The sequence below is a fragment of the Sabethes cyaneus genome, chromosome 2 (assembly GCF_943734655.1).
Source record: "Sabethes cyaneus chromosome 2, idSabCyanKW18_F2, whole genome shotgun sequence".
Lineage (NCBI taxonomy): Eukaryota > Metazoa > Arthropoda > Insecta > Diptera > Culicidae > Sabethes > Sabethes cyaneus.
In genome coordinates this window covers 21,508,920-21,522,995 of record NC_071354.1, presented here as the reverse complement: position 1 = coordinate 21,522,995, position 14,076 = coordinate 21,508,920, and the positions used below count along the sequence as shown (strand labels likewise).

The window sequence follows — 14,076 nt, the reverse complement described above, 5'->3', positions numbered from 1 at the left end:
ACATACCGGCGGATCCGATCAGAAATTGGGCTTCGATTGGAATACAACGTATGCTTTAACACACGTCGATCGGGGCGTTTCTGATCGGATTGGGCCCCATTGGAATATAGAATCGAGGCGAATATTTGCGTTGACTAAAACAACAGCTCTCGGAGAGTCATGCTTGTCATCATAGAATAACTTACATGTACTTGTTTGAATATTTTGTATTCTTCTTGTGTAGACCCATGTTTCTTGAACTAGGGCCAGATCCAAAGTGTCTTTGAAATCCTTCTGGAAAATATGCCCGATGCTGCTTTCGTATGACGGAGGTTAACCTGCAGCTCCCTAGTATTTTGCACGTTTATTGATTTTTGTTTTCACGCTCGCTGGCATTTGGGAGAATGGGGACCCATAACATATTCTGGTATAGCGTCCCCGGAGGTCTAGGCTTCATAGAGGCCACAGTTTTCTTATTGCCAGTACCTCAATTCGCTTTCTGAGATCTGGAAGGAGCTGACTTCGCATAGTATCGCCTTTCCCATAGATTTTGCTGGAGGTTTCCACGCCACTTGTGGTTTGTGAAAACCATCATTCTGGTACCGCCAGACAATCAAGATCCATGAGCTTGGGAGCCTTACCTCAATGAGTCTTCGCTTTACCAGAATATGTTATGGGTCCCCATTCATTGAGTATCTTGTGGAACCACCTTTTTGGTACCGCTAGCCCTATGAACATGGGTGCCCTGACAATCAGGATGCTTGGAATTTTAAAAGCAGTGCCAGCAGACCCCTCATCTGCTTTGATTTTTTTAGTATTGGTCAGTTTGACGTTGCCTCGGATTTACTCTCCTCAGCTACGTTTCGCCAAAACGAATGTTTATGATGAAGTTTCTAGTAGCGACCTGACGTATGAAAACTACTTCTATCGTTAGCGATCATTCCGCATGTATTCCATTTTGATTAAATCGCTTCAGAATTCGCCATTTGTCGGTGACAAGATTCTCATTTTTGCTCTCTATAAGTCTTCTAAGTCTCTCATTAGCAAATGTATAAGCTCCTGCCTCGGAAAGGCGCAGCAACCCAGAAGGGGAAGCAGCCAAAGCTCCGACTTCTGGTCCCAGAGCGCAGTGCTTACGGAGGAGATTTCGGAAGTGTAGTTTGACCTGCATAAAACGGACCTTTTTGGTTAGTTTATTCGACGTGAACGTACGGGGTGGTTACCGTTGGCTGCACATAAGGTGTGCGACTCGACGATTCGCTCGGGTTCGACGAGGTTAGGTTTAAGGCTGGAGACTGTTTAATGCTCCCCGTCATCACGTTTCCACGCAATCGGTCCACGCTGTTAAATAGCTGCGTGTACGAGGATTACCGGTTGTGGATTGCCGTTGATGAGTCCTAAAACGGCTATATCTATCGACCGGGTGGTCGACGACGCGGGCCAATCACCGAGTTGCTGGTGCGTGATTAGCGGCCTTTGTGATGTCGACCGCGAACCCGTTTAAAAAAATTGGTTGTCCACCGCGCTGATTGGGCCCTCGAGCGGGAATAGTCCACTCAGGAAGGCTCGGTGATGGCGTTCCAGCTCGCTGTAGAAACTTGAAGAATAAATATTCACTTTAACGTCGCCGAGCCAGTCACTTTGTAACTTCTTGCCCAAGCGAAAACGATTCGTTCGCTTCGATGTCTCGATTAGCACTCCCATCGACCTGCTTCTCGGTTCACCAACTCGAGATCAGCTCTTGGGAAAAACACTCTACACAGTCGATTTTCTGGTTCATTCAAACAGTTCAGTGGAATGGCCCACAGCCACGCCCTTCGCATGTCGAAATGCCGAACGTCGACCGTATTGACCACCCCATTGCAGTCCGATTTTAAACTATCTATACATAATTAGGCCCTACATTTCCACACAATAATTACAGTTACCTACCAACGAACGGTGAAAAATGCGCTTTGTGGGAAGAAAGCATGAAGAACTTTTGGGCGCGGAATAATGTTTGCACCCAAAGCAAAGAATATTGCTCCTTCTCATGATGGTAAGCTTGGAACCATATTGCTGTTAATAGAGCATCTTGCATTGACTCTAGCTTTGCCGTTCTCAGTTCAGTGCTGGGATAGTTTGCAGAGAGTATTCAGAGACTGATTTGACCTACGCCCCCTCCCCCTGTAGTAGATAGTAGAAGTGGATTGCATGGGAAACTTGGGAACTTTACCAGTAGCTTTCACCCTAGTTCCTACCCCACGAGCGGAATGGTTGGTTTGCCTTCTAACATCCTTTCCCACTCCTCGGTGACATATACTCCTCTTTGTTTTTTTCGGGGATCGGTCTTTCTCCACAGGTAGTTCCGATCTTCGTGGTCTTTTACCTGACACAGAATCAGACTCATTCATTACTCATTACTTGCTTCCGTGCCATCTTTACAGGAAGTCCAGAGGCAAGCAGGCAAGTTTTTCTATATTTGTGTCAGGTTGTGCGTTTCCACGAATTGTCTTTTTCAGGCGAAGTTTCCATTTTATGTCCAGATCTGACAATGTTTATTCTCACGCTTTCTTCATCTGTCGACTGACAAGACAACGAGTCGGCGTGTTAAGGATAGATGAGGAGTCTAGTAGCATCGTTCAGTTCCTGTTCCTCCCCTTGCACTAATTTCCTCCTTCTTCATTCCTTCATTTTCGAGTAGAGAGGCTGCCGGAGTTTTATTAAGATTCTCCATGTAAATCCAAAGAGTCGCTCGGTAAGAGATGGTCCACTGCATCAGTGATCGGCTTAGTGCAGTAAAGGCAAATTACTGTGGAGGGCACCCTGGTACTGTACAGGTTCCGTTTGTGACTGGGGTTTCATTTGGCAACCCTGGATAACCTGGATTTTAAGAATCGGACGTATCCAGAGAAAATTCATGCATATGGCTCTACTGCCAGTTTGGACCATATGTTCGGTTTGAATCACTAAACGCTCTTACACCGCACGAATAACAAAGTTGGCTTTACTTCTTCCATAAATATGCATGGAAAAAGCAAAGCAAATTGTTCTATCTAATTTCTAAAATTATGAACACGTAAATAAGCCTGCTATTGGTAGTAGAAGTTCGTAAGGTTAGATGTAAAAAGTTTTCTTGATATATCCGCATATGTACTTACTCACGTATAAACTGTTCTGGTGACGAAACTAGCAATAAAACTACAATTTGATTCATACAAAATCTGATTTTTCTTATCAAAATACACAAGTCCTAGTTCTTAGCATCGACAACCGGTAGTAGTCTTGGTAGAACCGGCAACGATGTTCTTCTTCAAACACAGTTCCGTTAGCCGTCGCTTTTTCTGCTTAGCCGAGTTCTCATCGATCCACTTGAGATCAAACAATCGGTCCAACGTTATCCGTACGCTCGGTTCCGGATTCAACAGCTCGAACACCGTTCGGACGGCGGCCAAACTCAACTGCGGCAGCACCGCTTCATCGAAGCGATAGTTTCGGTCCAGATGATCGTCGACCAGTGTCTTCACGTTGCGTTCATCGAACGGCATAGCAGCGTTCAGCATCACAAATAAAATTATTCCCAGAGACCACACGTCCGCTGCCATCGGATTGTACGGTTTACCGAGAATCACCTCCGGTGCAGCGTAGGCAGCCGATCCACAGTAGGTTTCCGAAAAGTTTCCATGTTCTTCCCCACAGAATCGTGCGAAGCCGAAGTCCGCCAACAGCACGGAACCCTTCTTCGAAAGTAGAATATTTTCACACTTCAAATCCCGATGGGCAACGTCCATCGAGTGCAGATACCGAACGGCGTTGACTAGTTGGGCAAACCAGAGTTTGGCCTGCGATTCCTTTAGTGCACCGTTATTGTTGATGAATTTCAGTAGATCTCCGCCTTCGGCGTAATCCATGAAGATAAACACCATCCGCTCCCGCTTCAGGATGCTGTGGATTCTGATGATGTTCGGATGGCGAACCTTCATCAGTACGCTGAGCTCGCGTGGGAAGAACTTCTTTACGAATTCTTCCGTTCCCTTGCGTACGTCGATTACCTTACAGGCCAACGTGGTCACGTTCTGGTTTTTGATGATCCACCGAGCCAACCGGACGGACGAGAAGGAACCTTTTCCGATTTTCGATCCGATATGGTAGCCGTGTTGAGCTAGCGCACGCGATATTGACGTGTTGGATGCGAACGACGATACACGGTCACTACCGCTGCTGCTGGGCGTTTTCGGTTTAGACATTGGAGAAACTTTTTGTTTTTTTGGAATTTAGCACAAACTAACTGACTTTTGATTACAAAACCGCAAACAAGGGTGATAGAATTTCGAGCCGATTTGACACGTGTTTTGCAACGAAGTGCGTTTGAAATCGTTTGCCTACTTTGATGGGCGGAAAAGCAGATTCGGATGTTTTAGCGACAGTTTAAAAGCGTCGTTTGAAAAATAAGAACAATTTTCGGTATTTTTTCATAAAAACAATAATTACACGATTTCTTTACATATTCTCAGCTGCACTGCGCGCCTCACTTAGTTCTGAGTTCTATTTTATACTCTTATGATTACTCGCTAAGTATATTGTTTTGTTTGTTTGCGTCTGACTAAACTACAGGCTCTCTGTTTTTGCACCACCGTGGTGGTGGCAGATCAACCAGAGGACCGCTCTGAAGCGCCAAAACGGAATTAGGTTCTACCGATAAATCGCTCTACTATAGTAGGTATGCATTAAGAGGTGACCATAGCACAATTCTAAGGTCCACAAGCGCTTACAATCAAGCTAAAGCTTAGTCGTTTCTCTACTCTCTGTATGTACTGATTTTACATTCAATCTGCTGGAAGGAAAAAGGGGAGTTCCGGACGATTTAAAATTCGTGGAACTTATTTAAACTAACTTTTTTTTTAATTTTCTATCCCAAAGAGTGGATACAACGTATGCGTTAAAAATTATTCTTCTCTACAAAACGAAAGTTTGTTCCTTGAAAATAGGAACGATTCTAAAAGCATCTGACCTCTGCGCCGGTTTCTCAGTTTAGTTGAAATCAATTGCTATGCAAACGAAAACGTCCAGCTTAGAAACACGTCGAATAAGTAGTGTGATTTTTACAATTTAACAAATAAACCACTGTCAGAGGTGGTTTGAGTTGGTTTCTTTGCGAGAGGGTACTCTTATCTATACAATTTTCTTGCATCTCTACAATTTGCTTTCTTTCGATTGAGCATTTCTTCGTCTCTAGCAAAAAGATTAGGTGAAACTTTTTACACAAATTTGGCGAACCAATATGCTTCTTCTAAACCTATTATCGCTCTCGTTACAGACGTTGGTTGATTAGTTCTACGTGTTTTTGCTTCTTCATTTACAATTAATATCTTTCTCCTGTCTGTCTTAAAGTGTAGCTTAATGAGTGTAATCAGGCTTTACAGGTTGCTGTTGTTTGTTGTTAATTTAGTTAGCTTACTCTTGTATGTGTGTGGATGTGTTGTTGGGGTTGTTCTGTTACTGTTACTGTTCACTGTTTCGCGAACTGCCGCCGCCGGTCGTCCGCCGGACGTCAGATTCTATGACACTTTCGGTTGTTTTCTGCTTAACTCAATCTTAGTGACTTTGCCCAAACTTCAAGCAATCGAAGCATTGCCGTCGGGAAGAGACAAACTCTCTAGTACCACTAGTACATGACCTCGTAGACTGTGGCCTTTTTGTCGCCCGATCCGGTCACAATGTACTTATCATCGGCGGAGATATCACAGCTCAGAACGGAGGATGATTCCTTCGACTGTTGGAGGAAAACGAAAATTAGTTTAATCCTATTGAAACTGAAATTTGCGGTGGATAATTACCTGGAAGATCGAGGCACCGTACGGCGTCTTCCATGCGTTCAGCAAGTTGTCCTTGCCGGTGGACACGAACCACTTTCCGCAGGCAGCGAATTTCAAACTGAGCACACAGCTTTCGTGCAGATGAAGCTGATACTTGTCTGGTTTGCTGGCGTGCAGCACCTCGACGTTGGAGTTCTCCATGCCGACCGCGAGCCATTCGCCTGAAAAAGATGCACAAGTTGTTGAAAGACATGAATAAAGAAAGATTGAGGTTGAGACTTACCAGTTGGACAGTAACCCAGCGAAAAGATCTGCGAGGTGAAGTCGTGTTGCTGCAGTTGTCGGCCCTCTCGAAGATCCCAGGACCGAACGGTGTTGTCCAGCCCTCCGGTCCATAGTTTTGTACCATCGGCGCTAATATCGATGCAGGATGCCCCATCGGTGTGACCTTTGGATGATGAGAATAACCGTTAAAAATTTAATCACATTATTCATCAGTCAAACAATCAAACTTACCTTGGAACTGTCGCACCAACGTTTGATTCTGCAGATCCCACACGGCAATGTTGCCGTCGGAGCAGCACGAGAAGCACACTTTCGAGTCGGGTGAAATAGCAAGCGCGTAACAAGCGGGTGCATTCGAGGTGAGCTCGGCCTTGATTCGCGGCGTCGGACTAGCGAGATCCCAGATGGACAGATTGGATGCCTCTCCGCCAACGATCAGCGTTCGGCCATCGGGTAGCAGTTTCACTGAGCGAATGTAGTTGTCGCGTTGCTGTGGATTCAAAACCAATTAGTCAGTGTTCCAACCGGAAACTTCGAACATTGCACACTTACCAGACAATCTAACTGAGACACTGGATTCTTGTTGCTGGGCTGGGAAATGTCCCACGCCTTGACGCAACCTTTACCACCGGTGTACACGTACTTGGTGGGATTAGAGATCGTGACGGCGCATACTACCTCGCCATGGTTCAGAGAACTAATTTGCCGAGCATGCCGTGGTATCCCCTGACCTACCAAGGCATCCTGAGGAAAGGGCACCGGCTGCATTTGGCCCTCCGCGTTTACGTGAAAGGAGTAAGCACTGGGGAAAAATAGAAAAAATAATATCCGTTGTAAATTACCGCAGCCCTCTTCACTCCAACTACCTAGTTCATAAGGCAAATTCTAATCTACAAGCTCGAATTTAGAATCAATTACTAAGAACTCACGGTTTTCCTCCGGGAATTGCAATCGGACCGAGTGGTGCCCGCATCTGTGGATGAGGATCGAACGCCAGCGGCGCACGAGCGTAGTTATTAAGCGAATGTGGCAGGTTATTGTGTACTGCTGGACCGCCGTAGGCGGCTTGTAACTCATGGGGTCCACCTGTGTTGAAGAAAAACAGAAAAGAAATTAGTTTTTTTTTTGTTCAATGGCTAAACTAAGCAGACGCCTCCAACTAACCGTTCAGTGGTCCCGCGAGGTACGGTGGGTAACCGGGGTTCAGCACCGGAGGTTTAGTCACTACCTTCGGTACTCCGTTACTGGCAGCCGAATTGGTGGGTGTGGCAGGTTTGGCGATCGGTGTCGTCGGTTTGTCGTCTAGTTTCTTGTTCGATGGAGTGGAGGCGTTCGAGGAAGTTCCTGAAGAGAAAAACAAACGGCAATAAGTTAGAGTTTATTTCCTACCGGGACGGGAAGACGCGCCACAGGCTTTCGGTAGTTTTACCTGATCGTGGCGAATGGGTACCAATGCGATCCCGATCTTGAACGTCCATCTTTTTGGCCATCATACCATTTTCTCGCGGTGAAGCTGTTCCTGGAATTGGAATAGTAAATATGGTATAAGTTAGCCAGATGATTTTAATGAGGACCAAGAATTTGACCAAGAATTTTGTATAGGACTTTCTTAAAACTATTGATAAATACTGTTCAAGTACCAACAGGACTAGAAAAATTGGTTTTGTAAAGTTCTAGTATCAATCCAACTGGTGCTGACACGGAGACTCTTGGATATTGATACTTGTACTGAAATATTTAACAAATCACTTTATCAAAAACAGTTGGAGTGGAATGGTTCAGAGTGTCCCATTTGATTGAATACTTGAACTAAGACTCTTAAGCGGGACTTGAATTTGGATACAATTTTCTATTCGAATGTTTCACCTGGAGCACCCATATTGATTTAATCATAGAGAGACAATTCGACTGGAACATCTAAAATGTGGTCCAGAGCGTAACGATTGATGTCTTAAATGGGACAGCCATACTTCATAATTCAACTCAAAACTAGATCGCAATAATCAATTTGGATTGTTCATTTCGCAATACTCGGCTGTTACATCTGGACTAAGTCGCTTAAACCGAGACAGTTAGACTGTAATACTAAGGCTAACTGATGTACTAACACATCTTAACTGGGACACTAAAGACGGCGATCGACATTTGGATGGGAATATTTGAAAAAATATACCGGGATGCGGCACTTTAAATATAATATTTGCCTGGAATACTGGGACATGAGACACTTGAACTGAGGCTATGTGACACCGTAGGTGGGACACTCGAACTACCACAAGTAGGCTAAGACACTAGATCTGAAACATTTAGAATGGAACACTCAACCTAATATGCTAAAGCAAAGTCACTTGGATCAAAACCTTGCGACTGAGACCACCCTGAACTCTAGGCTGCTAAAGAATGAAGAAACTAGGGTACCTTTAAAAGGGGTTGCAATGATTAGGTGTAACTTAGATCAAAACAATTGAACATGAGTCACCTAAACAGGAACAAGAAAGGTATTATTACAACCGACAAGCAAGCTAATACAATTGTTTTTAGATTGGAACACTTGGACTGAGACTGCAAACCTGGAGCAGTTCGCATGAAACACTTGAAATTAATTTACTTAAACTGAGACGCTTAGACAGTTGATCTAGGATATTTTGAATAGAAGTCTTAAACTGTGACATTAGAATTGGATCTGTTGGGACTGAGATACATATTTTAATTTGGGATGCTGTCTCAACTTGGAATGCGCTAAATGTACTAAAACGCTTGATTTGGGACACTTAAGTGGGGTCCACTAAACCTTAATTTGGATATTCGATGCTCTACGATGACTGAGCAGATAAAAACAAGTGGACATGGGACACCTAAAAGGTACAATTAGGGTACTTAAACTGGGGATTATTAACGTAGACAATCCAATTATTATAACTGGACTGAGATTTGGCTTGGAACATCTAATCATAGGTTGGGAAACGTGACTAAGGCATTTGGCTACCAGGACTACTAAACTGGAGCAGTTAAACTGCAATACTTGAAATGGTACTTAAACTGAGACATTCCGTCTGCAACAGTTGGCGTGACTGGGACACTTGATCCGGGATATCCTAAGTGAAATAGAAGAAATGGGACATCGAAACTGGGTTTGTTTAATGGGATTTGATATACTAAACCAGGTGTGATTAATTTATGTGAACACCCTTACTCTGACTTTACAGACATTTACATTTATTTTATTTTAATGTGTTAGTTTGCCAACAGGCAAAGTTTGCTCTAATGACCTTTAACGCCAAATTCAGGTAACAACGAAACATAGATCAATCCAAAACGATATTCGGGTTAATGAACGTTGTAAACCAGTGACGAAGCTTGGTAGGGTAGCCCAGAGGATAGCTTCAAGTGTTTCGAAAAGATCTTTAAGTTGGGACACTTGAATTTGGATACTTGAACTAAGAAACTTAAGTTTAGACAGCTTCTGTGAGACACAGATATTTGTGGGTTTAAGACCTGATTTTTTTTATTGGAAACTGAAATACCTGCACTAGGAGACTTTGGAATTGGAATTGGAAGTTCGGACACTTGGACTGGGACACTTAAACCGGGATAGTTAGATTGAGGAAAACTCGGACTACGGTAGATGTTCTAGAACGTAATACACTTGACTTGGTATACTTGAGTTCAGACACTAAAAATAGCACACCTTGATTGGCACGACTAGACTGCGATGATTGCACTAAAACATAGATTAGGAATGGGAAGCACTTGATCTGGGTCTTAAATTTTGGGACAATTAGAATGGTATGCTTGAACAAGTGCACTGCGACTTTATTTCATTGTTTAAAATATTTTAATACACGTTTAGCGGAACAGTTAAAGTGGAACATTTAAAGGACATTGTTATTTGGATTAGAAATTGGGATACCTGAACTAGGAACGCTCCGGCCCTATGCCGCTAAAAAGCAATGAACTAGGGCGCCTTAATTGGGATGTTCGAGTTGCGATGACCTAGGCGAAACTCTGTGAAACTTACTCAAAACAGTGTGACATGAGTCACCTATAAACGAACAACAAAAATTTTACTTTAACGACGAGCTAATACCATTGCACTATGGTCCAGAAAGCGATTTTAGACGGACAAAAATGATTGCGCCTAAACGGAATATTTTAGCTCAATGAAGTCTTCGGCAACTTTTTGAATGAAAACATGACGCATCTTTTAAAAGGGTCGTCTAATGTTCAGATGATACCGTAACAACAATTCAAGTAATAATTTTTTAAATAAGTTTGTTTTCCATTTTTTAGTTTCAAAACATTAAAGATAGATTAATTTCCCTTAACTTTTCTAAACATTTCAAATTTCTAACTCTTACGTATTTTCACCAGTGGACGTTTGTTTATGGACGACCCGTAAAATCATATTTCCTCTTATAACTCATTTATCTCAACAAATAGCTCAATATGATGTTCTACAAAAATTTGTATACGTAAGAGAAAAATATTTTTGCAGAAGACTGTTTTGCTTTATCTTTATGAGTTAATAAGTTATAGCCGAATTCAGGTTAAAAACAGACCAATTTTACTGAAGCATAACTCAAAAAGCGGCAAACGGATCTTGATGAAACTTTGGCGATTTAATATACACATATGCATAAAGTTTTTAGCAAAAAATGGTGGAGGTGTTATTTTTTTAAAAAAAGATAAAATTCTTTGAATTTTATGATTTACTATAGCTAAAATTGTCGTTTTCTTCATAGATTCACATTCAAGTAATCAAGTATGCGACCACGGAATACTATACACAACAAATATACTGGCAATAACCATGGTTGATACTAAAATAGTGAATGCATTCAAAGAGTTACATTCGCAATCTTGTTTTTAAGCGAAAAAACTAAAAGAATGTTTAATAATAACCTTGAATTAAACAATTTTTACGATCCCTTTAGATACTAACACGGACTTTTACTGTTATACGCGTATATTCGCAATATGTTTTGAATGTTTTTTGAAAATATTTTATAGACTAAAAATAACTGCGATGTGAAAAACGACGAAGATGAAGCAGAGCTGCGGAAAACTTATGATTTGCGCGTAATCGAACTACTTACGAAGGAAATTCCACTAATTGTTATACTTTTCGGGAAATTTACCATTGAAATGCAAGAAGAATTCTATTATGATTTTTAAATCCATTTAAAACTATAAAATTAACAATGGAAATAAATCGGCATTTTTTTTTCTTTATTTTCAATCTTAGTATTCCACTGAAACGCTCAAAAAACTTCAGTCAATTTCAACATTTATTAAATATACACCACGTTGATTTATTTGAGCGAATGCACGAGATGCTAATAATTATTAGCAAACATATAACTAACCCTTCAACGGGTAGACTTCTGTAGATAGTTTTTGCTTTGAGAGTCTTAGAGCCATATATGAAATTTATTCTAATTGGATAACACAATATCTGTGCTGAGAATAGATTGACATTTTGGCATCAGCATTGCAACATTCTGACTATGCGTTTAAGAGTTCTTATGTTTTAAAATCAAAAATTCAGGAAAATTGTGACGAAAATAATTGCACGATTTTTGTCAATTTTTACTTTTGAAAACATAGGACATCTAAAACAAAATGTTCGACCTCAAAAATATTCAGTGATGAACTACGCACTGAGTTTTGTAATATTTGGAAAAACAAGGATTGGATATGAAACCCAAAATAAAGATTTTATAATATGCCTTAACTGTTGCTAGTCCAGATTATTACTTTTGCATGAATATCAAATTGACTTTCTTTTGAGTGTGCTTTCTTGAAAAATAGTCATTATCTATCGTTGCCTCTTTAGAAGGTTAAATATGTACAGTTTCGGGAATACACAGAACAATCTATATGTATAGCTCTATGGCTGGTATCCTTTGCCTCCGACAGTGGACAGTGCAAATAGTATTTAGATTTCTTAATTATGTAATTTATCAGCGTATATATAATAGTTTTTCTCTCAATGTAGGCATTGATACTAAACGTATCAAATAAACTTCATGAATATTTTTCACAAACAGATTGAAAAGACCGCGATTGTCGTAAGATAAGCGTTCGTATTTGTCTCGATAAAACATAAATAGTAAAGCAACAAGCTTTGTATTATGTTTTAGACATTTTCTAAAAAAAAATTACACAAAATTATGTTTTAACGCTTTGAAACTGAGCAAGAAACTGTACCTGGGCAGTTAGGGATGGATAAAACGAAAACTTTAGCTATAGTAAATCATAAAGTTCAAAGAATTTTATCTTTTTTTTTTTTTTAAATAACACCTCCACCATTTTTTGCTAAAAACTTTATGCTTATGTGTATATTAAATCGCCAAAGTTTCATCAAGATCCGTTTGCCGCTTTTTGAGTTATGCTTCAGTAAAATTGATCTGTTTTTAACCTGAATTCGGCTATAACTTATTAACTCATAAAGATAAAGCAAAACAGTCTTCTGCAAAAATATTCTTCTCTTACGTATACAAATTTTTGTAGAACATCATATTGAGCTATCTGTTGAGATAAAAGAGTTATAAGAGGAAATATGATTTTACGGGTCGTCCATAAACATAGGTCCACTGCTGAAAATACGTAAGAGTTAGAAATTTGGAATATTTAGAAAAGTTACGTGAAATTAATCTATCTTTAATGTTTTGAAACTAAAAAATGGAAAACAAACTTATTTAAAAAATTATTACTTGACTTGTTGTTACGGTATCATCTGAACATTAGACGACCCTTTTAAAAGATGCGTCATGTTTTCATTCAAAAAGTTGCCGAAGACTTCATTGAGCTAGAATATCCCGTTAAGGCGCAATCATTTTTGTCCGTCTAAAATCGCTTTCTGGACCATAGTGCATTGGACTGAGGTTTGAATTGAAACAATTGGTTGTAGATTGGGACACTTGGACTGAGATCTGAGACGGCAAACCGAAGCAATTGGAATGAAATACTTGAAATAGTACTTAAAATGAGACATTTGGACTGCAACAGTTAGCTTCACTGGGAACTTAATTTGGGATATCTTAAGAGAAATAGTGGAAATGGGACACCGAAACTGGATTTGTGGATGGAAATTGATATACTAAATTGCGTATAATTTATGTGCCAGCAAACCTTAAGTGGGACACCCTTACTCTGACTTTACAGCTTTACTGTATTTTATGGTGTTAATTTGCCAACACCGTTGTTCTAATGGTCCTTCACGTCGATTTCAGTAAACATCGATACATAGATCAACTAAAACGACATTCAGTTTAATGAACGTTGCTAACCAGTGATGTCACTTGGTAGGTCACGGAAAAGCTTCACTTGTTTCGAAAAGATTTTCAAGTTGGGACACTTGGACTTACATACTTGAACTGAGAAACTTAAATTTAGGCAGCTTCTATGGGACTCGAATATTTGTGGAAAAATTACTTAAGACTTGAATTTGATTGATTTGGAACTGAAATACCTGCACTAGGAGACCTCAGTTGGGACACTCTTGCTCTAGTAAATAACTCACATTTGGGCTAAAGCTCATAGAACGAGTTTACGGTTGGCAAGCCGAGAACCGGGACACTTGAACTGAGATACTTCTCGATATTTTAGCGAAACGCGGACTGCACTAGATGTACAAAAACGTAAGCCAGTTGACTTGATATACTTGGAGTGGGATATTTGAACTAGGACACTAAAAATAGGACCCCTTGGCATTGACACTAGATTGCGATGAACGCACTGGCACATAGATTAGGATTGGGACTTTGACACATGAATTAGAACAGCAAGAGCGAGTTATTTGAACTGATGTATTTTCACCGGAACTGGGTCACAAATTTCGGGACAATGACAATGGTATATAAGATAACTTGGATTGGAATTGGAGAACTTCAAGGATTTGGAAGTAGGATAAGTCCTTCTCGACGAACTCGAGACGGTAGTGTTGCTTAGAAAAAACATACATGCACTTGTCTCATTCGAATAAAAAGTGCTATGGACTATTTCTGGCGGAGTA

General features: G+C 40.7%; 2 protein-coding genes across 5 annotated transcripts in view; both read right to left on the bottom strand.

The window, feature by feature from the left end:
• Positions 1-3,218: 3,218 nt before the first annotated feature.
• On the bottom strand, positions 3,219-4,205 carry LOC128735176 (testis-specific serine/threonine-protein kinase 3). The gene has a single exon (XM_053829671.1). It carries the CDS (start codon positions 4,203-4,205, stop codon positions 3,219-3,221), a length of 987 nt encoding a protein of 328 aa, XP_053685646.1.
• Positions 4,206-4,453: 248 nt separating this feature from the next.
• Positions 4,454-14,076, bottom strand: part of LOC128738589 (protein groucho-like) — a 94,223-nt gene continuing 84,600 nt past the window's right edge. For all 4 annotated transcript variants that reach the window (XM_053833840.1, XM_053833839.1, XM_053833841.1 and 1 more), the window contains 8 exons: positions 7,489-7,578; positions 7,224-7,403; positions 6,989-7,145; positions 6,612-6,861; positions 6,291-6,549; positions 6,058-6,222; positions 5,796-5,995; positions 4,454-5,731 (listed from right to left, as the gene is read on the bottom strand). In XM_053833840.1, the coding sequence (XP_053689815.1) occupies positions 5,624-5,731; positions 5,796-5,995; positions 6,058-6,222; positions 6,291-6,549; positions 6,612-6,861; positions 6,989-7,145; positions 7,224-7,403; positions 7,489-7,578 (1,409 nt within the window). In that variant the 3' untranslated portion in view covers positions 4,454-5,623. The remainder of the gene's footprint in view (positions 5,732-5,795; positions 5,996-6,057; positions 6,223-6,290; positions 6,550-6,611; positions 6,862-6,988; positions 7,146-7,223; positions 7,404-7,488; positions 7,579-14,076) is intronic.

Coding starts and splice junctions, on each gene's coding strand:
- LOC128735176 (XM_053829671.1), bottom strand. CDS start 4,205: ATGTCTAAACCGAAAACGCCCAGCAGCAGCGGTAGTGACCGTGTATCG.